Source organism: Trachypithecus francoisi, unplaced genomic scaffold (genome assembly GCF_009764315.1).
Source record: "Trachypithecus francoisi isolate TF-2019V2 unplaced genomic scaffold, Tfra_2.0 Lachesis_group2, whole genome shotgun sequence".
Taxonomy (NCBI): Eukaryota; Metazoa; Chordata; class Mammalia; order Primates; family Cercopithecidae; genus Trachypithecus; species Trachypithecus francoisi.
The window spans coordinates 972495-997015 of NW_022681465.1; the positions used below are offsets into that span (position 1 = coordinate 972495).

At 57.8% G+C, this 24521-nt stretch overlaps 1 protein-coding gene across 12 annotated transcripts in view; it reads right to left on the bottom strand.

The window, feature by feature from the left end:
- The window catches only part of SLC12A7 (solute carrier family 12 member 7), a 98169-nt gene that overhangs the window by 43790 nt on the left and 29858 nt on the right, over positions 1-24521 (bottom strand). Inside the window, exon 1 of one of the 12 annotated variants that reach the window (XM_033178712.1) lies at positions 11872-12080. The exons of 9 other annotated variants lie outside the window; for them this stretch is intronic. In XM_033178712.1, coding sequence (XP_033034603.1) covers positions 11872-11995 — 124 coding nt within the window. In that variant the 5' untranslated portion in view covers positions 11996-12080. Of the gene's footprint in view, positions 1-321; positions 350-11871; positions 12081-24521 lie in introns of those variants that run through there. 2 more of the 12 variants (XM_033178715.1, XM_033178706.1) reach the window with 2 other exon arrangements.

Here is a 24521-nt window from a genome sequence, read left to right on the forward strand (position 1 = left end):
GAGCGGGAAGTCCAGGGTCCCCCAGGCCTGGGCCGCTCCACGTCGCACCCTGGCGGTGTGTGATGGTTCCTGTTATCACTGAGAAACGTGATCAATAAGGCTTTTAAAGAAGGCTCCTTCAGCCAGTAGCATCCAGGGTGAGAAGTAGCAGCCATGGCATTGCAACCCTCTCCTCCTACCAGGCCGGGCTGGGCTCCTACACGCCTCGGAAGAGAACAGCGAGGCGAGGCGGCCGCTCAGGAATTTCCCCTTGAAGGAGACTCGGGCGGATGTCTGCAAATAGCTCATGAAGCCCGAGAATCATCCACGAATGTCCCTCACCCTCGGGCGGCATCAGGACGGCAGGGGCTGGTACCGTCCGCACTGCCTGTCGAGGCCTGTACGGTGCTTCATTCTGCAGACACGCTGTCAGGATTAAAAATCCACAGGACCCGGCCAGAGTCACCGGGAAAGAAGCCCCTGTAAAGAAGCACCTGGACCGGGGCCTCCTGCAGCCGCTTGCTGTCATCGATCTTTCCACAGCCTTTCAAAGGCTGGATGGTCTCACAGCAGCCCCCGAATCCACAGCACGGCAGGCCCCAAAGGCAAGCCCATCTGCAGATCCAACAGCGGGAACCGAAACCAGACCCCAAACCCCGCACGAGGGTCCAGAAGCCCGGCTGGGGTGGGAGAGGAAGGTGAGCTGCACTCATGGGTCACGGAGGAGGAGACGGCGCCATGGGGAGACTGCGCCCAGTCCTGCTGGCACGTGTGCCCAGACGCCGCATACAGGGAGGGCGCCTGCCTCCTGGGGTCTTCCTCCCGGAAACGCCCAGCCACGGGCTGACCACAAGAGAAAACACCAGACACCTCCCAACTGAGGGGCATCCTCCGAAATGGACCAGGACTCCCCAAAACTGCCACAGTCATCAAAAAAAGAAAGTCCAAGACACCGTCACAGCCAAGAGGAGCCCAAGGCGGTGCGGGAACTCAGTGTCTGTCACGTTGGATCCTGGACATGTCCTGGAACAGAAAAGGACACCGGGAAACAGGAGGTGAAACACGAGCCTGGAGGGGTGCAGTTCTGCGCGGTGAGCAGCCACCAGGAGCCCTCAACGAGCTGAGCCGCCCACCGCCCGTGGCCTCTCCCCCACAGCTGTGTGCGCTGCCCTCCTGCTCCGTCCATTCCAACATCTTCCCAGCTCTGGGAACAGCCCGTTTCAGTGCTTTCTCCCCAGAGGTCCCTCCTCGCTCACCTGCCCTGAGCAGCCCTAGGCAGCTGGCAGTGGTTGGACCGCCCTGCCTACCTGTGTGCTGGGATAGGCTTTGACCAGTGCCACCGGCGCCCGTCCCGCCAGGTTTAAAGCAGTTCCAGCAGCAGCTCTGCTCACAGCTCGTCTGGTGTCTTCATGAACCCCATGCACCAGGCTGACCTATCCCCAGGGGCCAGGGTCTCAACAGGACCTGCCCCAAGCAGACAGGCCCTGAACTGACAGCGTCTGGCCAGCAGGCCCGGCCTGGGTCCAGGCCCCAGAACCACAGCCTCTGGTGGGCCCCTGAGACCTTGGAGGAGCCCTCCCAATAGACAGCAAATGCCGACAGCCGGTGGTAGAGAACCAGACACACCCGCCTGACCCATGCCGCTCTCCTCCTCAGCCATGAAGGCAGCGAGGTCGAGCCCTGGCCTGGAGAACTGGCCACAGGTCAGTTTTTTCTCATCTTGTTTTTTCTACCTCTTAATTTTATTACGAAAACGACCCCAGATAAGCAAGTGGGCAGACATCCTGTGCGCCCCACGGGTGCCAGCTATCCACACACAGATCCACCCCACGACGCATGTCACAGCACACAGTGGCCACCACTGCCCCTGCCTGGCCTCCAGCCCCCGACACTGAGCGGCCTTGCGGCCCTCTGGAGCTGCTTTGCTGAGTTTTCTCTGGCTGCGGCCACCTGGGCAAGAAAACATCTATCTGCTAAGCATTAACAAAGGCCTGTCGCTGCTCACCGGACCTACCAAAAGCCTCCCACCAGTTCCCCAGCTCCCTCCCTGCTAAGCCCCCCAGCCACAGAGGCAAGTTCTGGTCTGTTTTTCACTCTAGATTAGTTTTCCCGACACCTTATCAACACAGTGAATGCAGACTCTGTGGTCAGTAAGCAGATCCTGATGGGCTGGGCCCTTGGGGAGCAGCCTCCTGGGCTTGTCCAACCAGGCTGTGTCCCCACTCCAAGAGCGAAGGAGGTGGCTGCAGATGGAAGAGTGAAGACCAGACACACAAGTGTCCCGGCCAGACAGAGGGCAGCCCCTCCAGCCAGAGAGGCAGCGAGAGTCTGCGTGTCAGACCCCTGACCCATCCCGATCCAGGCCTGGGAAGTGCCTTCATGGGTAGTTTCTGCAGGGAGAAGCTGGCCTAACCCCCTCTGAGATCACGATGCCTCCATCAGCCTCCCCATCTCCAGGCACAACCTCCTCCCTTTCTCAGTGGCTCATCCCTCTCCCTCTTCCTCCTGTGTTTTCGAATTTTACAGCCATTCTCCAAAAAGGGCTCCAGGAACGTCCTCTTAGAGCTGGAAGCAGCTGACAGGCAGGAGGGGCTGCGAAGCTGGAGTCAGGTCCGGCAGCCTCCGCCCCTTCCTGCCCTCCAGCGTGGGTGGTCTGTCCAGCTTCCCAGCCCTGCAGAGCAGTGGCAGGCGGCACAGGACCTGTGCACACAGAGAGGCGCCAGGCCTGGGGCAGGGGACAAGCAGGTCCAGGCTCCCTGCACTCCAGGAGGTGCTCAGGCCTGGCTCTGTGTGTCCCCTGGGTCCAGGGACACCTGCAGCAGAATGAGTCCCACGTGGTGAACCAGTGGCATCAGCCCACGTGGCCTCTGGGAACAGCCCGCAACTGAATGGACCCAGGAACACGCCCCACCCACACCACTGTCTGGAGGCCGGGCTCCCTGTGAAGACGCAGACCCAGGAGCACTCTCCCACCCCCACCGCCTGGAGGCCGGGCTCCTGGTGACGACACCAGGCACCGAAGTACAGTGTGTTTGGGTTCCAGGACCCGAACGCCAGCTGATGACCCCTGACCCTTGCCCTCCCTCTGCCCCTCACAGTTTGTGCTGCGTGGGCTCTAAAATCCAGAACCTGAGGCCCTCAGGGACACAGGATGAGAACCGCCCAGTGTTCAGGTTGGGACCCAGGGGTTTCAGGTAAGCGCTGAAGCTTCCAGCACAAGTTTCTGGCTAAAGCAGTGCTGCCTTCTGAAGCAAAAACAGGTCCTTCATCACCCATTCCTGAAGGGCCCTCCTCCCAACGGTCTGTGCAGACACCACTGCCAGCGTCCTGTAAACCAGGAGAGCCCGGGAGATCCCAGCTCACTGTAAGAGGCACTGGGAGCAAGGAAGCCTGGCTGGAAGGTCCTGGCAAGCTACGGCCAGACACACATGAACACACACCACACAAAACACACACACGCACACAGACGTGCATGGGTACGCATGCACAGCCAGGCACTCCCACGAGCACACGCAAACATGCTCACACGTAAGACACTCTCCATACCCGTACTCACACGCACACACGGTACCCCACTCATCCATACACACAACACTCACCTCGCAAACCTGCACATGCACCTGTACTCACGTGTGCATACCCACACCACAGTCACAGTCACACACAAACACCCGCACATACACGTGTACACATACACATATCTGTAGCACACACATCTGCAGAAAGTCCCAGGGGCTACAGCCCCCAGACTGCACGACCCATGGGGCGGGGTGCCCAGGACACAGGCACGCACTGGGACCACAGTCCTTCCATCTAAAGGACACGCCTGCTTGCGGGAAGGCGGCCTTGGGTGAACTCACTTCCCGAACCCTGTCAGGTGGCTGTTTGTTGGTCCTGGTCCAGCCTCCTCCCTTAGCAGCCCGAGTGACGTCTGAGCCATGGAGGGGCCATGGGGTCCCCTAGTGCCAGAGGCTCGGGGCCCAGGCAGCCTGCAGGGGCAGAGACGAAGGAAGGCGGGAGAGGCAGGGCCCCAGCGCACCTGCCGGGCCCTCCCAGGGCAGCTCCCGTTACAGGCTCCATCTGGGCTGCGGTCGGGACCCTTGGTGGTGTGGAGGGGACCCAGGAGGGGCCTGGCCTGGCGCGCTTCCCTCCTCTGATTTCCACTCCACTCAATCCCTCCCCAGTGACTGCCCAGGGCGTCTCTGAGCCTCCCTGAAAGCCCAGGCCCGACCCGCTGGCGCCAGAGGTCTGCAGACAGAGCCAAGGAGACTAGAGGTCATGGCCACTGCCACCCTCGTGACAGGCTGGCTCCTGGCAAGGGAAACTGAGGCACGGAGCAAATGTTCAAGGATCACTTTAACATCCTCCTCGTGAACGCACGTGTACAAGGTGGACATCCCCTGTGCACTGGGTCTAAATGGACAGGAATGCTGGGAGGGCCAGTGGGGCTACCCCACCATGAGGACAGCTCCAGGCCATGGCAGACACACCAGCCAGGCACGCCAACCAAGCACATGGGCGTGCTGCGTGCGGTTGTCCATGGCCAGCCTTGAGCTCAGGCCCCAGCCCCCTAACTTCCCAGAGCCACTGGAACCAGCACAGTGGATGGCAATCTGACTCCAGGGGTCAACACAGGCCTGGGCAGGGCCCACTCTCATCCCAGACCCCAGGACCACTCCCCGCAGAGCCGAGCTCCCTCCCCAGCCAAGCCCCGAGCCACAGAGGCAAGTTCTGGTCTGTTTTTCACTCTAGATTAGTTTTCCGACACCTTATCAACACAGTGAATGCAGACTCTGTGTTCAGTAAGCGGATCCTGATGGGCTGGGCCCTTGGGGAGCAGCTTCCTGGGCTTGTCCAACCAGGCTGTGTCCCCACCCCAAGAGGGAAGGAGGTGGCTGCAGATGGAAGGGTGAAGACCAGACACACAAGTGTCCCGGCCAGAGGAAGGGCAGCCCTTCCAGCCAGAGAGGCAGCGAGAGTCTGCGTGGCAGACCCCTGACCCATCCCGACCTAGGCCTGGGAAGTGCCTTCATGGGTAGTTTCCGCAGGGAGAAGCTGGCCTAACCCCCTCTGAGATCGCGATGCCTCCACCAGCCTCCCTATCTCCAGGCACAACCTCCTCCTTTTCTCAGCGGCCCACCGGGGGGTGCGTGTGGGGTGCTGCCCGAGAAAACCCCAGAACGCAGGAAACAAACCACCCTTGATTCACACGTGATTCAGAAACAGCACTCTCCTCCCCACAACTGTGTCCTCAAAAAGAAACTGCCCAAGGAGAGAGCGGAAACAGGCACGGGCTGGCAGGACGGGGGCCCGTGTCACAGCCCAGGGCCGCAAGCACCTCAGACCCTGAGACCTCTGCAACAGCAGCACACACCCCTCCCCGCAGGGATGAGGTCCTGCAGTCACCCACCCGCCAAAGGGGACCCTGCTGTAGGCCTGTTCCCCGGCACTCCCGGCCAGAGGCTCCAGGACCCTTGGGGAGTCAGCGGCCCACGAACAAGGGAAGAGGCAGGGCCTGGACAGCATGGCCAGCCAGGCAGCTCATCGTTCAGGCTGCTGCATCGAAGCCAGAGGTTTATCTGCACAGAACAGGCCTCTGCGCCCAAAAGGGAGTTTCCCTCTTCTTCACAAAGGAAAGGTATTAACCCTTTGTGCTCTGCCCTTGTCCCTGGGCAGCACTTCCCCGGCCTCTGAGAAGGAAGACCAAAGACCAGCCCCCATGTCAGTTACCAGGAGGGCCCCCAGTCACCTGTTCACCAGGCCCCAGACGCCCCCAGCCCAGCCCAGTGCCCTGAAGACCAGCTGGTCCACTCCTGAACGCCGTCCACACCCAGCGCCGCCAGGCTCCACAGGGTTCCCAGGCCCCACAGGGAGCAGTCTGCTGCTCAAGGCCCCGGCGGGTCTCACACTCCCCAGCACCCAGGGACTCCTGCCCCACCCACCACGCGGCGGACACAAAATGACTCTGGGAGCCACTCCCAGAAACACTCAGCTGAGGGAGCTGGTTGAAATCAAAAGCACCCAGACAGGAACTGTGGTTAATACTTAACATCAAACATCAAACTTTGCCCTCCAGACCTCGGTCTAAGGCACAGCTTAGAAAGTTCACATTCCGGCCAGATACAGTGGCTCACTCCTATAGTCCCAGCGCTCCGGGAGGCCGAAGTGGGCAAACTACTAGAGGCCAGGAGTTCAAGACCAGCTTGGCCAACATGGCAAAACCCCATCTCCACTGAAAATATAAAACTCAGCCAGGTGTGCTAGGGCACGCCTGTGGTCCCAGCTACTCGGAAAGCTGAGGCACGAGAACTGCTTGAACCTGGGAGGCGGAGATTGCAATGAGCTGAGTTTGTGCCACAGCACTCCAGCCTGGGTGATAGAGCAAGACTCTGTCTCAAAAAAGGAAAAAAAAAAAAGAAAATTCATATTCCAACAGGGATGCAACAGGAGAGCCCTCCGGGCAGCCGGCCGGCCCCACAGAGGCAATCGATCACTGGTGTGTCAGCTCCACTCATGCCCTTCATGGCTGGGATGTCCCCCTGAGCTGACCTCCACTCCCAGTGCTGTGCCCAGCGGTGCCACGTCAGGGTCTGTCTGCAGTGCCCGAGGACAGCAGCCCTGGGACGGCTCGCTGGTCCAAGGTATGGAAGGAAAACAGGATCTCAGGACCAAACCCACCAAGCCACAGGCAAGAGTCACGCTGAGAAACGGGTCACGTAACCTGCCTTCCATTTTCTTCCTGTGTAGGAAGCTACATGCCTCCCTCACATTTTTGGGCCCATGGGATCCTTATGCTAAAGCAGTTGCAACAAAACTCACCCTGACCGTGGAAACGACAGCTCATCCTCACGGCGCGGGACCAAGGACAGAACCAGGAGTCGTTGCTCTGCTCGCCAGAGGCAAACGCACACCTGAGCCCTTCGCCCACCCTGTAGTGATTGTGTCGTAGGTAAATGTGCAGATTCACTGAGTGTGAGGCGTGAGGGGTTCTTCCTCTACCCCCACGTGTGACACACGGGTCCAGTGAACGCTGATCAAACGCTGCCTGCTTCTTATCTGCCCTCCTTCTTCTTTCTCTTTCTTTCTTCCCCTAATACGCACGCTTTACCCTCTGAATATTCAAGTTCCCAGCCTTCTTTGAGAAGAAAAGCCCGGACCACAGAAGTTTCCCGTGGTTCTGTGCTACGCACATCCTTAACTTTGGCAAATAAACCTCTCAAGTGATTGAGGCCCACCTAGGTCGCTTTCTGTGATTTACAAAGGCCACCCATCCCCCATGCAGGAGCCTGGGCCATCCGGGAATCCCTGGGTCAGGTCCAAGGAGCTCTGTAGGACATAGCCCCACGTCCAAAGGGCAGAGACCCTGACAGAGGTGACTTCACTCCTGCCAGGCATGAGGGGAGGACAGCCCCCAACTCACCCTCAGGGTCCCTCAGGTGCCTCTGCCTGACTCCAGCCCGCCTGGCAAGTCTCCGACATTCACCGATCCCCAGCAAGCCTGTGTGGCTTCAGCCCCGACCAGCCCCCTGCACCAGGCCTGAGCACCTGGCCCTGCTCTTGGCACCGCCTTCCTAACGGCCATCCAGACCACAGGAGAGGCACTGAGAAAGCCACCCACTCTAAGGAGGGGATCTGGTGTCCAACACGAGACAGAAAACCACTGTGGAATCCGTTGGCCTCGTCCACTCCGAGAGGCCTGGGGAGCTCCGCAAAAGAGGAAACCAAGTCCACGAGGCAAAGGTCTCCTCACATGATCAGAGGCCCAGGAGCAGGTTCAGACCTGAACACAAGGCCACACCAAGACGGGGAGCTGCTGGCCACTCACCGATGGGCCCAGCCCAGGGGAAAGGAACAGATATCCAGAGGGACAGCCAATGCCATGTGATCCTCTGCTGCGGAGGAAGCCCCAGTCCCTGTCTACCTGCCACGGCATGCGCACACACACACGCACACACACGTGAGCATGCCCACAGCACACAGCTGTGCAAGAGCACAGTGCACTCATGTGTGCACACGTGTGTACATGCATGTGCACATATACATGGTGCAAGCACATGACTCACACACGGATACACCTGAACACTCACAAGGCACACAGGTGCCTGCACACATGCGCCCAGCCAGCTGACCGAAAGCACCACGCTTTCCCGCATGCCTGCTAAGGAGGGCCTCTTGCCTGGAGACAGCCTGGGAGTATGTCAGGCGCAGGAGGAAGCGCAGGCCCCAGCCTTGATGCCCAGCGGCCACCGCCTTCCTGTGTATCTTTTGTTTCTTTGGTTTTAAAAAGGGAAGCTCATACACAACACGCATGTCTCGTAGCCTCCCTGCCTGCCCACCACATAGCTGTGACCGTCCATACCCGCAAGGTGGTGCCCAGCTGCTGCAGGGGTTCCCAGGCACAGCCACAGGGTCAACGGCCTGCCTGTCACCTCCTGCTCCGACTGCCTCCCGTGTCTGTGTCGGGAGCGCCCTCCTGAAATCTGGGGACAATGAGAGCTGTGCGTCCCTACTCACAAGGACAGAACCTGGATGCTCTGTGCATGGTCCCCCTATGTAATGCATGATCCCCCAAGTCCCTGCATCCCCAAAGGGGACCCCAGATCAGTGCAGCTGGCATGCACCATCTCGCCGTTCCCAAGGGCAGTGCAGAGCATGGCACCCAGCACCCAACAGGCAAGAATGGCCCAGGACAGCCTTCTGAGTAGGGACGAAAAATGGCAGCTCTTGTTGTCCTAAGATTTCAGGAGGGCACTCCCAACACAGACACGGGAGGTAGTTGGAGCAGGAGGGACAGGCAGGCCACTGACCGTACGACCGGGCCTCTGTCAGCGGCCAGGGGCAGAGGGAGGCAAGACTGACCCGGACAACCAACACGAGCTCAGCCACAGTGAAAAATCTCAGAAACGGAACCCAAAGAGGGAAATGGCGCCCGAGCCAGGAAGCAGCTCCCGACAAACCCAGGAGAGCCCCAGCTGAGGGTGGGAGACTTGGGGGTGCCAGGCAGGAAGGACCCACCCTCTCCCAGCCCAGGGAGCCCCAGACATGTGGAAGGTCCTTCCTAGAGGGTGGGTGGCCAGGGCCTGCGGGGCCTTGCCAGAGGCTGTGCACACTGCACCTTCCAGACAGGCCAGGGCACCGGCCGGCCCTCCCTCCCCACCCCTCCCACAGTCTCCTGTGTCCCGACACCCCTAGACGCATCAGTACAACCTGGGAAGGAGCGAGTCTACCCTGTTGTAGTCACGGAGGAAGAGTGGGCTCCCCCAAGTCAGTTATAAAACCCAACCCACCCAGAAGTCGGACAAGACGCAGCCGGCCCCCAGCAGTGTCCCCCCACCTCCTACTCAAGACGCAGCCGGCCCCCAGCAGTGTCCCCCCACCTCCTACTCAAGACGCAGCAGGCCCCCAGCAGTGTCCTCCCCCTCTTACTCGAAAAATCACCCCACTGAGAAACTGAGGGCTAACACGTCCTTCTCACTTCAAGACGAGGCATTTCACATAAAAATAAAACCAGGAATAAAAGCTCTGTCCGAAAAAGTGCTGAGGGCACAGTGCCCATCCTGGGAACATGACGCCTCCCGCAGAGGCTCCGCCAGAGGCAGCAGGGAAGCTGCAGGGGTCGGGGACAGGAGGCCCCTGAGTCCAGGCTGGGCAGACACGGCCTTGCTGGGTTCTGGGTCGAGCCAGGCAGCCTGGGCAGCAGCATTTACCCCTCCTCTCCCAGAACCCCCAACCCGGGCTCAGGACGCCGGGTCCCCTGCTCAAGCTGGGGTGGCTCAGGACGCCCTCTCCACGCCCACCCAGCAGTGCCTAGAAGCAACCCCCCAGGCCCCCAACTTGCTTCACCGTCACCCACGGGCCAGCCCAGAAGTACCTCTATGGTACCTCCATGGACCATTCAGGGGAACGGCAATGGAGTCAAGAAGAGCTCGGGTGCCGGTAACTTCCGTGGCTGGACAGGTTTGGACCTGGTCTGTGACCTTGTGGCGTGGACCCCATGCAGCAGGCCTTTGGGAGCGGCTCTGGCTGCTGCAGGACCGCCGCCCCCGACCACCACCACTGCCACCAAAAAGCAAAGCCTGTGCCTCCTTCCCCAGGCTCTGTGCCCATCACGGGGCTCCTCGCCACACCTCTGTGGGCTGAAGATCAGGATGTGATCAAGTGGATTCCGAAGGGCAGCTGCAGGCCCGTTACAGCCTGGCAGTGGCTGGGCGCCGGGCCCTTGCTGTGGAAGAGGAAGCGTGGCCAGCACAAAAGTCCCAGGTGCAAGTTCTCTGCCAGTTCAGAGAAATCTCCCAAGTTCAGCTCACACCACAGGGCCACCTTCAAGAGTGTCCAGAAGCCCACACCTGGCCCGTGCCCTCCTGTTTCCGATTTCATGAAGGGCCAGGGAGCCTCCTGACACGCCTGTAGCAAGACCTGAGTAGCAGGACCTGAGTGCGCCAGCAGGGCCACTGCCTCCTGGGCAGACACAGGCCCAGGGTACCGCTCAACAGCCTTGAGAGTAGAAGAGACAAGAAAACAAACAAGCACAAAATTCCCCCTGGCTTAAAAGCAAATAACACTTACAGTCTAGAGACAAAACTGAACCTGATCAGCCTTGAGAAGGGGCCGGCCAGGCAGGAAGACTCCTTCTGAGTGCGTTTCGGCGGCATTGCTATAAAGCTCACACAGAAAGACCAGACCAGGGCCCACCCTCCTTGGTGCTTCCTGCCTCAGCGGTGATGACTGGAGAGAAGGGGCTTGGACTCACCCACCCTGCTTAGCACTTCACCTGGTGTTGAGCCTGGCATCCAGCCTGACCAGTTCCAAGATCTGGGCTGGCCTCTGTGCAGAGGAAGCTGAGACCACTCTTCACCCGCCTCGGTGGATGCGTTCATGGTGGGTCCCCACTCGTGTCCCTGGGTTCCTAAACTGCCTGGAGGGGGTGTCTGGCCTTTCCTGCCGCGGATGGTGGGTTAGGAAGGATCTGGGGTCTGACCCCGGACTTGTCCCTAGACAGACCTCACCTTCCTTCCTTCCACTGCCAGGGAACAGGGAGGCTGCCACCCACTGCATGAGACCCGGGCACATGCAGGCATGGCCAGCACGCGGGGTGGGGGCTGGACTGAGTCCTGTCACCTTCTCAGAGACTCTGGATGGAAGGGCCTAACAGCCTCCGGTTTCTGGGGCTGAGATCCCGGGAGTAACTGGGATTTGGAGCCAGGATGGAGGAAACAGGGCTGGGGGATTCTTTCCCCAGTCCCATCCCCAACCCCCAGAGAAAGTGAAAGTGCTAGAAACCTCCAGATTCCCGGAACCGGGAGGACGCGGCCTCAGCAAGGCCCCGGCGGCTGCCCACTCCCCAGCCAGGGCGCAGTCCTTCCTGTTCCGCCGCCGGGGGGTGGGCGGCTCCTCCAGGGTCAGGCGGGGGCAGGACGGGCCGGCCCGGGCTAGTGGGACCGGACGGCCGCGGCGCAGGGCAAGGGAGAGCGCGGGGGACGCAGGACGTCCCGGCTCCCGAACCGCCCGGCTCTCCACCGCCACCCCTGTCCCACCAGAGACCACCCAGGGGCCCGGGCTCCCTCCGGAGGCGCGCTCCGGCCCCTCCCCGTTTCCATAGCTACCAGCGGCGGCGTCCACACCTCCGCCCCCGGTCCCACCCGAGCCGATGGTACCCGGAGCCTGAGCAGAGCCCCTCGCCCGCCAGCCGGGCCACTAACGTGGGGTGGGGGCCCTCGTGGGGGGCCGAGAAGATCAGGCGGTGGGGGCGCGGGAAGGGGCGCCTCCTGTACCCCAGCCCTACCGCTGGGGCCACAGCCCCCACCGCGCCGCCCGCCTCCCCTCCCGGATGCAGGGCCCAGACCCGCGCTCCGGGCGCTCGGCCTTTGTCCGGCCAGGTGCGGCCGCGCTCACCCGGGCTGGGGCGCTCGGGCTCGGGGCCCTCGGAGGTGCCCGGCGCCTCCGTCCGCTCGGCCGCCTCGTCCCCGCCGCCGTCGGCGCGCGCCTCCACGGGCACCACGGTGAAGTTGGTGGGCATGGCTGCCTGCAGCCCACAGTCCCTGCCCCGGCCCGGCCCGCGCTGCGCCGCTCCCGCCGACGCCACGGGACTTGGGCGCAGGGGCGGGGTCCGACCGACCAGCCACGACCGCCCCGCCCCGCCCGAGCCACGTGACCTCACCTGCTCGCCCCGCGGCCCCAAGAAAAGTTGGCCCGCGGCGGAGCTGGGCCAGGCGACTTCCCGCAGAGACCCCCAACCCAGGCTGCGTCCGCCCGACCGCCCCGACCCAGGACGCTGGGCCTTCGCTGCCTGCGCCCCCGACCCTCGTAGAGCCAGCGAATCCCCTCTCCTTCTCCTGCACCCCCTCCTGCTCCAGCCCCCTGCCCCACCTGCTGGAACCCCCGTCCCCCTGCCGCCCTCCTGCTTGCCTCCCCTCCCCGCCCCTCCCCGCTTGTCCCCTTCTTCGATCCCCTACGCCCCCACCCCTCCGCCGCTCCTGCTCCAGCCCCCTGCCCCTCCTGCACGCCCTCCTGCAGGAACCCCCCACCACTCCTGCACCCCCCTCCTGCTGGGCCCCTCCTGCTTGCCCCCCATTCCTGCTCCAGCCCCCTGCCCCCCCTGCCATCCTCCAGCAGCCACCTCCCACACAGTCCCCCCACCCACTCCAGGCTGTCAACACCCGCTCAGACCCTGGGCTCCTAGCGTGGCTCCTGGCTAGCCCAGCCTGGCTGCGAAGGCATCTCCCGTGGAAGGAGTCTTGGATAGCCTGGGGATGGGGTCCTCTGGAGGTTGGTCCAGCTCCAGGTTAGGGACCTAACCCAGTAGAGGGAGTGTCCCCCTCCATGACAGATACCACCCACGAAGACCCCAGTCTCCTCCACACCTACCACAGGAGTGCCCTGCGGCCCCTGCCCTGGAACCCTCCCTTCCCTCCTTGGGAAATGTTCCAGAAGCTCACAGGGTGGTGCAGGGAAGGTGGAGTTCCAGAACCTGCCAGGTGTACACCAGGATACCACCGGCCAGCATCTGGCACATTTCTCAACAAATGACTCATGAAAAACGGAACAATCAGATGTCCGTCAATGGGGAACTGGGCTAAAATGCTATGGCACACAGGTGCAATGAATCAGCCTTTATTCGTAATCACCCACAACTGCTGTACAACAACAAAGCAGAAACACAGGTGGTGTGGGCAAACATGGCCACAGCCTCTTGTCACATGGAAAATGGGCATGGCCTGGCCATGTTTTAGCAGCATGCCTGTCTAATCCTAAAAGGCAGCTGGAGGAGAGTGATGGCCTCTGGGCTGTGGGATCACAGGGCTCTGTGGGATCAAGGAATGCAAGCCCAACCTCTCCAGCCATTTCCAGTAAAGCCAGTAATGCCCTGGGATGGCCCGGGGTTCTACCCTTTGCCCCATGGGCTCTTCTGGGCAGAAGCTGGAGGCCTGGGCCCCTCCTGGAATGTCCCCCATCCAGCACCAGCCCTCTGCAGAGGTGGGGGTACCTCTGGCCTGGGTGTCTGGAGCTGTGCCTGGTCCACACTCTCACCCCACCTCCCACCAAAGCGAGCTCAGGGCTGTGGGTGGTGCTAGGTCAGCTGCCTCCCTGGGTCAGCGGGATGGAAGGTGGGAAACCACCTCCCCAGAAGATAAAATGTTTCCCAGGCATCCTCATGAGGAGGGCTGGCCCCAGGTATCCTCACGAGGAGGGCTGGCTTTGCTGAAAAGATCCAGGGGGTGGGAACAGAAGTGCTCAATGGGGTCAATTATAGGGTTCACACTTAGGGTGCTGGGTAAACCCTCTCTTCAGTCACCCTGACAGGGGCTTCTGCACATTCAACCCTAGTCACCACTCAGCGTTATTCCTGAGGGTTAGAGCTCAGGGTGGGCACAAGGCCTCCCCAAGTGATGCCAGCAGGAGCAACAGATGTGCAGGGCTCCCGTCGCACGTACAAGTTCTGTTTCACACCCCCGGACTGTGGGGACGGCTGCCCGCCACACACTGGCTGTGGACCTTCAGAGGAGCTGGTTTGGAGGGTCTGTGGCCAGGGCCAGCTCCTGGACTCAGGACTCATCAGCTTCATTTTACAGAGGAGGAAACCGAGGCCCAGGAGTTTAGGGTCCTGTGGCAGCTCCGAGGGTGGTCTTCTCAGTAATTACAAAATCTTGACTAGGACCAAGGGCCATGGCTGAAGTTCCCTCTTGTTTAAATCTTAGATCTTCCTTATGGGAGGCCTGGGGTTGGGGGTGAGGTCTGCCTTTTGCATTCTAATTAGGTGAGTCATGACAGAGATCAGCACCCTGTAAGCACCCGCGGGTCAAGACAGAGAACCTTGCCAGAGCCCAGAAGCTGCTGCAGGCCCCTCCCATCTCATCAGTAGCCCATCCCTAGGGGCCTGGTGGCGCTTTCATTTGCTCTGTGGGTTTCCATGCCCATGTATGTCCTCCCACACTGCAGCCTTGGGTTAAATGTGCATTGTGTGACTTTCAGTGCTCTCTTCCCACCCACCTGCAACCCTGTCCTTTTCTGTACATGGCATCTGTTGTAGGAACCAGCCCTCGGACATGTGGAGGTGCCCGAGACCTGGGTTGGAGTTGCATCTTTTGGTGCAGGCCTCTGTGTCTCCTGAAAGTGGACATCTGGAGCCAGGGGACTGCTGGGATCTGGGTCCAGTCGCCTGGCCAGGCCAGGGGCTTGCTCTCAGAGGGAGCCACGCGCTGTCTGGTGGTAGCCCCTCCGTCAGCAGTCGTTGGTGCTTGATGTCTGAATTGACAGATTCATGGAGCAAAACGGTGATTTTCCAGTGCCTGGTGGCTTCGTCAGGAATTCACTGGAGGGAGAGGCTCATCCTGTCCGTCTGGCTGTCCGGATAATGGTGCCCATAGGAAACGCAGGGCAAGGGTGCCTCTCTCTCACTTGTTGGTTTTCACGATGGTGAATTGGTTCCTGACGATCTCCCAAGTGTATTTATACATCGCTGATGAAACATGTTGGTGGGTCTCAGTCGATCACCATTAGTGCCCTTTCCAAGCATTGGTGTCCAGCTTTGCCCAGCGGAGCCTCTTCAAAGGCAATCTCACGTCCTTATGATGTGAGCCTGGTCGTCTGAGATGGCCTCTTGGCCGTGTGCAGGACACAGCCAGGGGAACCCTAGGATTTAGTGCAGAAGGTGGCCGAGAGTGGTTACATTCTGTTTGTAGATTCTCGGAACAGTCCCTGCTGCCTGCCACCCTGGCGTGGAGTCTCTTTTTCTTTTTTTTTTTTTTTGAGGCGGAGTCTCGCTCTGTCGCCTGGACTGGAGTGCAGTGGCCGGATCTCAGCTCACTGCAAGCTCCGCCTCCTGAGTTCATGCCATTCTCCTGCCTCAGCCTCCCAAGTAGTTGGGACTACAGGCGCCCGCCACCAGGCCCGGCTAATATTTTGTATTTTTCGTAGAGACGGGGTTTCACCGTGTTGGCCAGGATGGTCTCGATCTCCTGACCTCGTGACCCGCCTGTCTCGGCCTCCCAAAGTGCTGGGATTACAGGCTTGAGCTACCGTGCCCGGCCCTTGGAGTTTCTAATTGATTAGGATGGACACTCAATGCCAGCTTCCAAGTCAAGAGGCCGCTTGTGCCCATGGCTTGGAATCAGGGCTGTGGCCTGGGAGGGCTCTCACCAGGTGCAGGCTGCCTCCAGGTGTCTGTGTACCTCTGCACACGGAGCTTCTCCCCAGGTCCACAGGTTCCCCCAGTCCACTTCTGCTTTCCTGTTAGGGTGGGGGGCTCATCTCCTGGTGTGCCATCTCCATCTTTTTGGGCTGGGAACCTGCTGTTGGGTACCAGGCAAGGCGCACCTCCAGGGCTGAAGGATGCAGGTGGGGTCAGCAGGCAGAGCTTCCGTGGAGAGCTCTGTGTCCAGGGAAGGGGACACCTGGAGGAGGCTGGCCCTGGAAGCCCCACACTCCTTCTCACCAGAAAGCCACCCGCCTTCTGCCTGGCAGGGCTGGGCACCCACCCAGATGCTTGCCTGTTGACCTGGCACCCATGGTGAGTAGGGGGAGAGAGGGAGTAGGGCAGAGTAGAAGAGAGGGGAGAAAGGAGAAGCAGAAGGGTGAAGGGGAAGCGGGCAGGGGAGAGGGAAGGGAGGCCCTAGTTACCCAAGGCTAAAGTTATTTTTAAAAAACAAAACTTTTGTTTTTTTTTTTTAAGTGTGTTGAGCCTCTCCTGGCAGAGTGGGGTGTGTGGACACCAGCAAAGGAAGCAGAGGCTCCAGCTGCCTGTGGGACCTGCACTCTCCCTGCCCAGGAGTCCCACCAGGGCTGAGAATTCTGCCCATGGCCAGGGTGGCCCTAAAGCCCCACATCCGCCACCACTTGTGGGGGCTTGAAGGGAGCTGTGGTAGATAGGGATGACAGAAGACCCCAGCCACAGCCCCAGGCCCACGGCCGCATCTTCTCTGAAGATGCAGCCCTGTCCCAAGGGTTCTGCAAACAATGCCTGGTTCTTCCCAGGCAGGCACCACAAGCTGCCCCCACCCTCTGCACCCCCGGCTTGCTCAGGGTGGGGCCCCTGGGCCTGGTGGATGGTGGGCCTGGCTTACCTGGTGCTGGCGAGCCTGTCTGCACAGTGGCCGAGTACATGGGGCCTGAGTCCTGAGCCTCCCGGGTCCTATGCCTGCTGGGCAGGGGCACATCCCATGGAGCTGAATCTGGGAACAGACGGGGCCTCCCCCCGCACAGAGCTCCTCTGAGACCATCTGTGTCCGAGACTGTAAGTGACGCCAACAGGAGGTCAAGCTTGAGCGACAAAGCTCAGTCCTGTAATTCACGGGCGCCGAGTCTTCACTCAAGTTCCCTCTGGAAGATTCCGTGGACAAGGCCGACACACTCTGCCCCTCACTCAGGAGGCTCCAGGATTTTTAGACCACATGTGCGGCTTTCCTTCTCTCAAAGTGTTACTCACATAATGTTACTCAGAATCTCACACGGACGCCTGTGAGCTGCGGACACAGGGAAGGTTTGCATCTCCTCTGAAGTCCAAGCTGCCCAGAAGCCCACCCACTCCCCGCCAGCTCTTGTTCCTACTCCACAGGTGACTTCTTTCCAGTAAACCATGGGCAAATGTTTGCTGTCAGCTCAGGGGGAAAGGCCGTGCCAGGGTCCAGATGGGCTCAGAACCTCCCAACCTGGCAGACACACAGCCCTTGAGAAAGGGAAGCAGAGCCCAGGACGTGGTGTGGCCAATCCTCTCTCAGACGTCATAAAGAACTGGGTATGGAGGACGGGGCCAGCCCTCGTCAATGACGCCCCCAACCCCGGCAACAGCATGAGATCAGGGGTCTGCTGGCTCTGTCTCAGAGCCACAGAGGGTCCTGCTCAAATCCCAGAGCCACAGGGATGGGCCAGGAGGCTGGTAGGGGGCGTGCTGTGAGGGGCTGCTGAGCAGGCTGGGGTGAGCTGGGCCTGGTCTGCAGGGGTGGGGGCGCCCTTCACTGGGGAGGCAGCCAGGGAAGGGGTTCCTGCCAACCCGAGATGGAGCAACGGAGCAACTAGTGAAACCAAGTCTGCAAAATTATCACCGTTGGTGGACGTGATCCAACCTGACTCCATCTTCATTCTAACCTCCAAGCTGTCCTTGTTCCTTCCTGGGCGTAGGCTGAACTAACTTTGGGAGGAACTTAGTTTACAGTTAAAATAAACCTCCTTCTTGCCTGAGGACTTGACTGCCTTTGTAGGATTAACAAATTAGCCGCAAGATTAAAGAAATTGTGGTTTGGGAGTCATGCAGCTGGAGGCTACAAGATTCTGACCCTCCCTAAACTGCTCCTAGAATCAATGCTTGAGATGTTTTGCAGACCCTGGTTACACTAGATGGATCAGCTGGCACCACCCAGATTAATAGACTGGCTCATCTGATCTTGTGACCCCACCAGGAACTGAGTCAGCGCAGAAGGACAGCTTCAGTTCCCTGTGAGTTCATCTCTGACCTGACCAATCAGCACTCCTGGCTCACTGGCTTCCCCACCCACTAAGCTGTCCTTAAACACAGATCCCAGCCAGGCGCGTGTGGCTCACGCCTGTAATCCCAGCACCTTGGGAGGCCGAGGTGGGTGGATCAGGAGGTCAAGACCATCCTGGCTAACACGGTGAAACCCCGTCTCTACTAAAAATACAAAAAGTTAGCCAGGCATGGTGGCGGGCTCCTGTAGTCCCAGCTACTCGGGAGGCTGAGGCAGGAGAATGGCGTGAACCCCGGGAAGCGGAGCTTGCAGTGAGCTGAGATCGGGCCACTGTACTCCAGCTGGGCGACAGAGCGAGATTCTGTCTCAAAAATAAACAACAACAACAACAACCTGATCCTGAATGCGTGGGGAGACTGATTTCAGTGATGATAAAATTCCGGTCTCCGCACAGCCGGCTCTGCGTAAATCACTCTTTCTCCACTGTAATTCCCCTGTCTTGATCAATCAGCTCTGTCTGGGCAGCGGGCAAGGCGAACCCACTGGGTGGTTACGTGATGGGGAGTCCATGGGCCTCAGCCCCTTGAACAGAGAGATAAGAAAATCCCACGCTGGGAAACGTGTCAGTGCAATCTGAGAACGTCGTGGGCAGGCCTGGCAGCCATGCAGACCTGGCAGAAGAGGCTTTCTGACAGCAGCGCCAGGGATTCACCAAAAACAGGCGTGACCCAGACCCACACCCTCGCCAGACACAGATGAGCTGTTGGCCAAATGCGAAGGCCGACGAAGCCGTCCTTGGGCGTGAAAGGTCTTGCGTGAAAGGTCTCTCTAGACTGGGAGATGCCTCCTGCCAGGAAATTCGAATGAGTCCAGGAGGAAGGAGAAAACCTGGACCTGACACAGGCCGCAGAAGGCCTGGTCTTCACCCACCTCTAATGGAGCCGATGAAAAATCAGGGAGTGTGGGGGACCCGGACAACGGCAAACAGCGGTGCTCATAACCAAATGCACCGGCCCCGCAGCCTCGCAGGTACCAAGGCTGGTTCTAGTGGCTTCTTCAGAGCTGTGGGAGGTGTGTGGGTGTCTCGCTGAGCTTTTGGATGAGAGGGCCAAGACGAACTAACATGGAGGAGCACACGCAGACGCCACTTCGCCCGGGGACGCTCGCCATCGGCAGTGTGCCGGGGACACCACGGGGTGCTGGCCAGATGCTCACAGCCGCTGCACCTCCCCGCACAATGCATTCCACAGGCGGGATCAGGGGGTGTCAGAATCTCACCAGCATCCCGGCAGTGTGGGGATGAAAATTCTGGCTGCCTGGCACAGCCCCTGCCACTGCACTTGGCACCTCAAGGGGCTTGGGTTCTCAACACCAGCTCAGATAACTGGTAAAAACGTTTATTAGTTTTAACTTTGCTTTTTCCTTTTTCTAAAAAAATCCATTTAATTGTAGTAAAATAATATGTAAAATTGCCATTTTCACCATCTTTAAGTGTCCGACGGAAGAAACACAGTCCCACAGCTGTGCGTCCGCCTTCACCGACGGTCTCCAGAGTCCTCCCAAACTGAAGGCCTCTCCCCAGCCTGGCATCTGCCATTCTGTGTTTGGTCCCTACAGATCTGGGAACTCCAGGGACTTCCCAGGAGGGGATCCGACAGGGCCCTGCGGCACGACGTCCACACAGCTCCTGCGTCCGTAACCCGTGCCAGCATCTCCTTCCTTTTCTCGGCTGTCAAGTGTCCACTGCGTGGATGGGCCACGTTTTGTTCACCCACTCATGCACGGATGGGCACGAGGGTTGCTATTCCCCCTATGGAGAGTGCTGGGTAACAACTTCAAAGGTATACATCTAAGTAAAAATGAAAGCGTGTAAAATGTGTGAAGCACCCCACGTGCACACGCACGAGCCCTCTGGGAGGAACTGGGGGTGTTGCCGTGGCTGCCTGGGGGTGCGGGGTCTGACCTTCTGCCGACGCTCCTCTGTCCTGTTACCCGGGGTGGCTACGCCAGCATCATCTGGCCAAAAATACCTCCTAATCGTTCTGGCTGAGCCGCTGCCACTGCCCAAGATAAGCAGGGCACGTTCTCGCTCCCGGCAGTGATTTCTGTCCTATTTTTACACTTGGTTTGGATAAGGTCTTGGGTGGCCTGTGCCCAAGGTCACTCTGTGAGGCCCCAGGGAGGCAGTGGCTTGCCCTGGGTTCACATTCCCTCTGGGGAAGTGGGTTCCGGGAGCCGCACAGAGAGGCATACTGGGTGTGCAGAGCAGGAGTGGGCGCAGGGACCACGGTTCTGAGGAGGGGAGGGGTCCACTCCTGGGCCCTTGAACCCTTGGGTCCCAGCACCTGCAAGCACAGCCCTGCTGGGTAACACCACCAGCTCCAGGAGGTGCATGAGAGCCCACATCTGGGGTTCCTGGCAAAAGAACCCCCAGATAAATGAGTTAAGCTGTCCAGCCTCCCCCCTGCCAAAGGCCCCCAGATAAATGAATAAAGCTGCCCAGCCTGGCCCCCGGCCCACTGAGGGGCAGCCGCTCAGCAAGGCAACGAGGCCGGCCAGAGACTGTTGCACAGGAGTGGACGTTCCCTGCCAAGGGGCCAGGGGCCACGGTCAGCTTCTCTGAGTGTCCTGGTCTTGGAGGACACACGTTGTGTGTATCGGCCAAGGAGCCAGGACTCGGGGCCTCCATCAAACAGTGTTGCAAACTGGTGCAGCATATCCTCAAGGTTTAAGCTTCAGATTTTGCTTGGCAAACTGAATCCAAATCCACCTCTCTTTCTTGACTTTCTTCGTTTGTTTCATTAAGAGAAGAGAGAAGAGGAAACATGTTTGATTAAGTTTCTGAGATAACTCGCTTGGTCTAATTGCCCCATTGAAACCTTAAATATTTGGCTTACATCATGAGAACAGTCTGGCTAATACGCTGCTAAATTCATCGCTCTCAACGGAGAATGACTTAGCTGTACAAATACTGCAAGTCATTAATTTCTATTTTCTCAGGGCGATAAGTTAAAAATACATTTAAAAAATAAGTTTTGATCGCTTTTGAAGGACAGCAACCTCCATGGACCTCGCAATGCAAAACCCACAGCTGACAGCAGGTCACTCTGCCCCAACAACTAGCAACAGCTAGATCCGTCCTAAGGGACACACTTCACAAGCCAGAGATCTTCAGCATAGAGATCAGCGCCCACAAGCCAAGAGAAAAGTATTTGAAAGACCACCTAATCCCTCACTGTGCTTTCGAGGAGAAAAGGAATGCACATTTAAAAAACAAAAACCAAAAAGATTTGCAACTCCAGCGCCTGGCCATGAGGGAGTAGCTGCGTGCAATGGTCAGAGAAAACACAGAGGACAGAAGACCGTGGGAGGGAGGGTGCTTCCAAAGTACAGAGAAACAGCTGCAGCCTCGACCTCTGCGCCAGCAAACACTACCTTCAGAAACGAAGGCAAAATCAAGACATTTCCAGATAAATGACAACTGTGAGGATTTATCCCAAGTGGATGGAAAATGGTTCCTGGTGGAAACACTGAAATCCAGAGCTCAGAGAACACGGACTGGCGGGGCAGGTGAAGAGCCTTGCGGTGCTGGATGCATTAAACACTCAGTGTCCAGCACGGGGGAGGGATGCCCTGGAGTCCCTGACCGCAGTGGACCTGGACCATCAAGGGCGTCTGTGCAGGGCAGACGCTGGGGCAATGACCATGAGAACAGCAGAACACACAGCTAGCAAGCGAACACAGGGAGAAAACGGAGTAATAAAAAAAGTGTTTACTCCAAAATAATCAAGAGAAAAGATATCCATGCTTGCACTAACCAGAGAACCGAGGTGGCAGACCAGGCCTCGAATCTCACGCCCTGATGACGGCCCCACTTCAGCAAAAAACCAGAGAGGTGGAGGAGAAACAGACACTGCTCCAGGGAACAGCTAGAGATTTCAAGATACCTCACCCCGTAACTGGTAAAACAAATCACTGGAGATAAAGAAGATTTGAACAACACATGAGCAAGACTGACCTAATGGTGAGCTATGTGGAAATGCACCCAACCACTGCCCGGCCTATACTCCACACCAGAGGATTGAGAGAGGAGCTCTGACAGCTGGGAACGCAGCACAGAGCAGCCACGGAAAGATAAAGATAATGGAAAGTCCCCCAGGGCCTGGGAAACTGCAGCACATGGAGAAACCCACGTGCTGAAGAGTGAGCCATGATTGGAATGAGAAAATGTTTTAAACTAAAGTGTGTGTGTGAATTCTTTTTAATTCTAAGACTTTCATATAGAAACATCACTTCACGGATAAAAACAAGTAAAGTCAAATGGCACACTTTTAAAGTTTATTTTAGCATTTTCATGCTAAATAATACATACTAATGTTATTTTAGTATTTTCATCGAATCTGCAGTCACGTCAGCACATTAGAACTTGTCCTGCGGAAAATGCCCTCAGTGGTTTTAGAAAGTTTATCTAGGGTGGGAGACTCTTCTAATTTATTTATAGCTTTGACTAATTGGATCCCAATTACTTTGGACAAATGGTAAAATATGAAATATATCAAACATGGTTAAAATGTCTACCTGGGCCCGGCGCAGTGGCTCATGCCTGTAATCTCAGCACTTTGGGAGGCCGAGGCGGGCGGACACCTGAGGTCAGGAGTTTGAGAGCAGCCTGGTCAACAGGGTGAAACCCCATCTCTACCAAATATACAAAAATGAGCCGGATATGGTGGCACATGCCTGTAATCTCAGCTACTTGGGAGGCTGAGACAGGAGAATCACTTGAACCCGGGAGGCGGAAGTTGCAGTGAGCTGAGATCACATCGCTGCACTCCAACCTGTCTGCACTCCACCCTGTCTGCCTGCATTGTTATATCTTCATTAATTTAATTGTTAATGTTTCCAAAAAATCACCCGTTATTAAGCTAATTCTTAGCAATATATACATAGTATATTTACACAATATTAACCCATGAATTCACCTATTCTTTTTATCTTATTTTATTTTATTTATTATTTTTTGAAACAGAGTCTCACTCCAGGCTGGAGTGCAGTGGTGTGATCTCAGCTCACTGCAGCCTCCACCTCCCAGGTTCAAGTGATTCTCGTGTCTCAGCCTCCCAAGTTGCTGATAGCTGGGATTACAGGCATGGGCCACCACGCCCAGCTAATTTTTTGTATTTTCAGTAGAGACAGGGTTTCACCGTGCCGGCCAGGGTGGTCTTGAACTCCTGAGCTCAGGTAATCTGCTTGCCTCAGCCTCCCAAAGTGCTGGGATTACAGATGTGAGCCACTGCACCCAGCCCCTACCTATTCTTTTTAATGTTTAATATAATTGAGATGTTACTCATTTTTTTGTTTGTTTGTTTGTTTGTTTTGAGACGGAGTCTCGCTCTGTCGCCCAGGCTGGAGCGCAGTGGCCGGATCTCAGCTCACTGCAAGCTCCGCCTCCCGGGTTTACGCCATTCTCCTGCCTCAGCCTCCCGAGTAGCTGGGACTACAGACGCTCGCCACCTCGCCCAGCTAGTTTTTTGTATTTTTTTAGTAGAGACGGGGTTTCACTGTGTTAGCCAGGATGGTCTCGATCTCCTGACCTCATGATCCGCCCGTCTCGGCCTCCCAAAGTGCTGGGATTACAGGCTTGAGCCACCGCGCCCGGCCGAGATGTTACTCGCTTTTTAAAACATTTCGAAGTGTTTAGTTTTTCTCTTCTGATTTGTTTTTGTTTTGTTTTGTAACTTTTAAGTTTCAGGGGGTACCTATGCACGTTTACTACATGGGTAAATTTGTGTCATGGGGGTTTGTTGTACATATTATTTCATCACCCAGGTATTAAACCCAGTACCCATTAGTTCTCTTTCCTGATCCTCTCCCTCCTCCCACCCTCTGCCTTCAAGTGGGCCCCAGGTGTGTTGCTCTCCTCTATGTGTCCACGGGTTCTCACCGTTTAGCTCCCACTTGTAAGTGAGAACATGCGGTATTTGGCTTCCTGTTGAACTAAATTATAATGAAAATACACCTATCGAAACCGTAAGATGCAGCTGAAACTGTGCTTAAGGGAAGAGTCACCACTGTAGATCCTGCAAAAGTATAAAGATAGTGGAGTGGGTGGAGCTGGGCTCCCCCAGAAGGATATGTTGAAATTCTAACACGGGTACCTGTGAATGGCCCTGACTGGGTGGTAGGTCCTTGCAGATGGGATCGCATCGTGAAGATGAGGTCATTCTGGAGTAGGGTGGGCTTTCAATCCAGTGACTGATTTTTTTTTTTTTTTGAGATGGAGTCTCACTTTGTCACCAGGCTGGAGTGCAGTAGCACGATCTCGGCTCACTGCAACCTCCACATCCCGGGTTCAAGTGATTCTCCTGCCTCAGCCTCCCAAGTAGCTGGGACTACAGGCACGTGCCACCACACCCAGCTAATTTTTGAATTTTTAGTAGAGACAGGGTTTCACCATGTAGGCCACGATGGGCTCGATCTCTTGACTTCGTGATCCACCCGCCTCAGCCTCCCATAGTGCTGGGATTACAGGCATGAGCCACCACACCTGACCGACTGATGTCGTTATATGGAGAGGTTTGAGGCCACAGAAGAGAGGCAAAGGGCAGGGGCCACAGAGACAGAGGC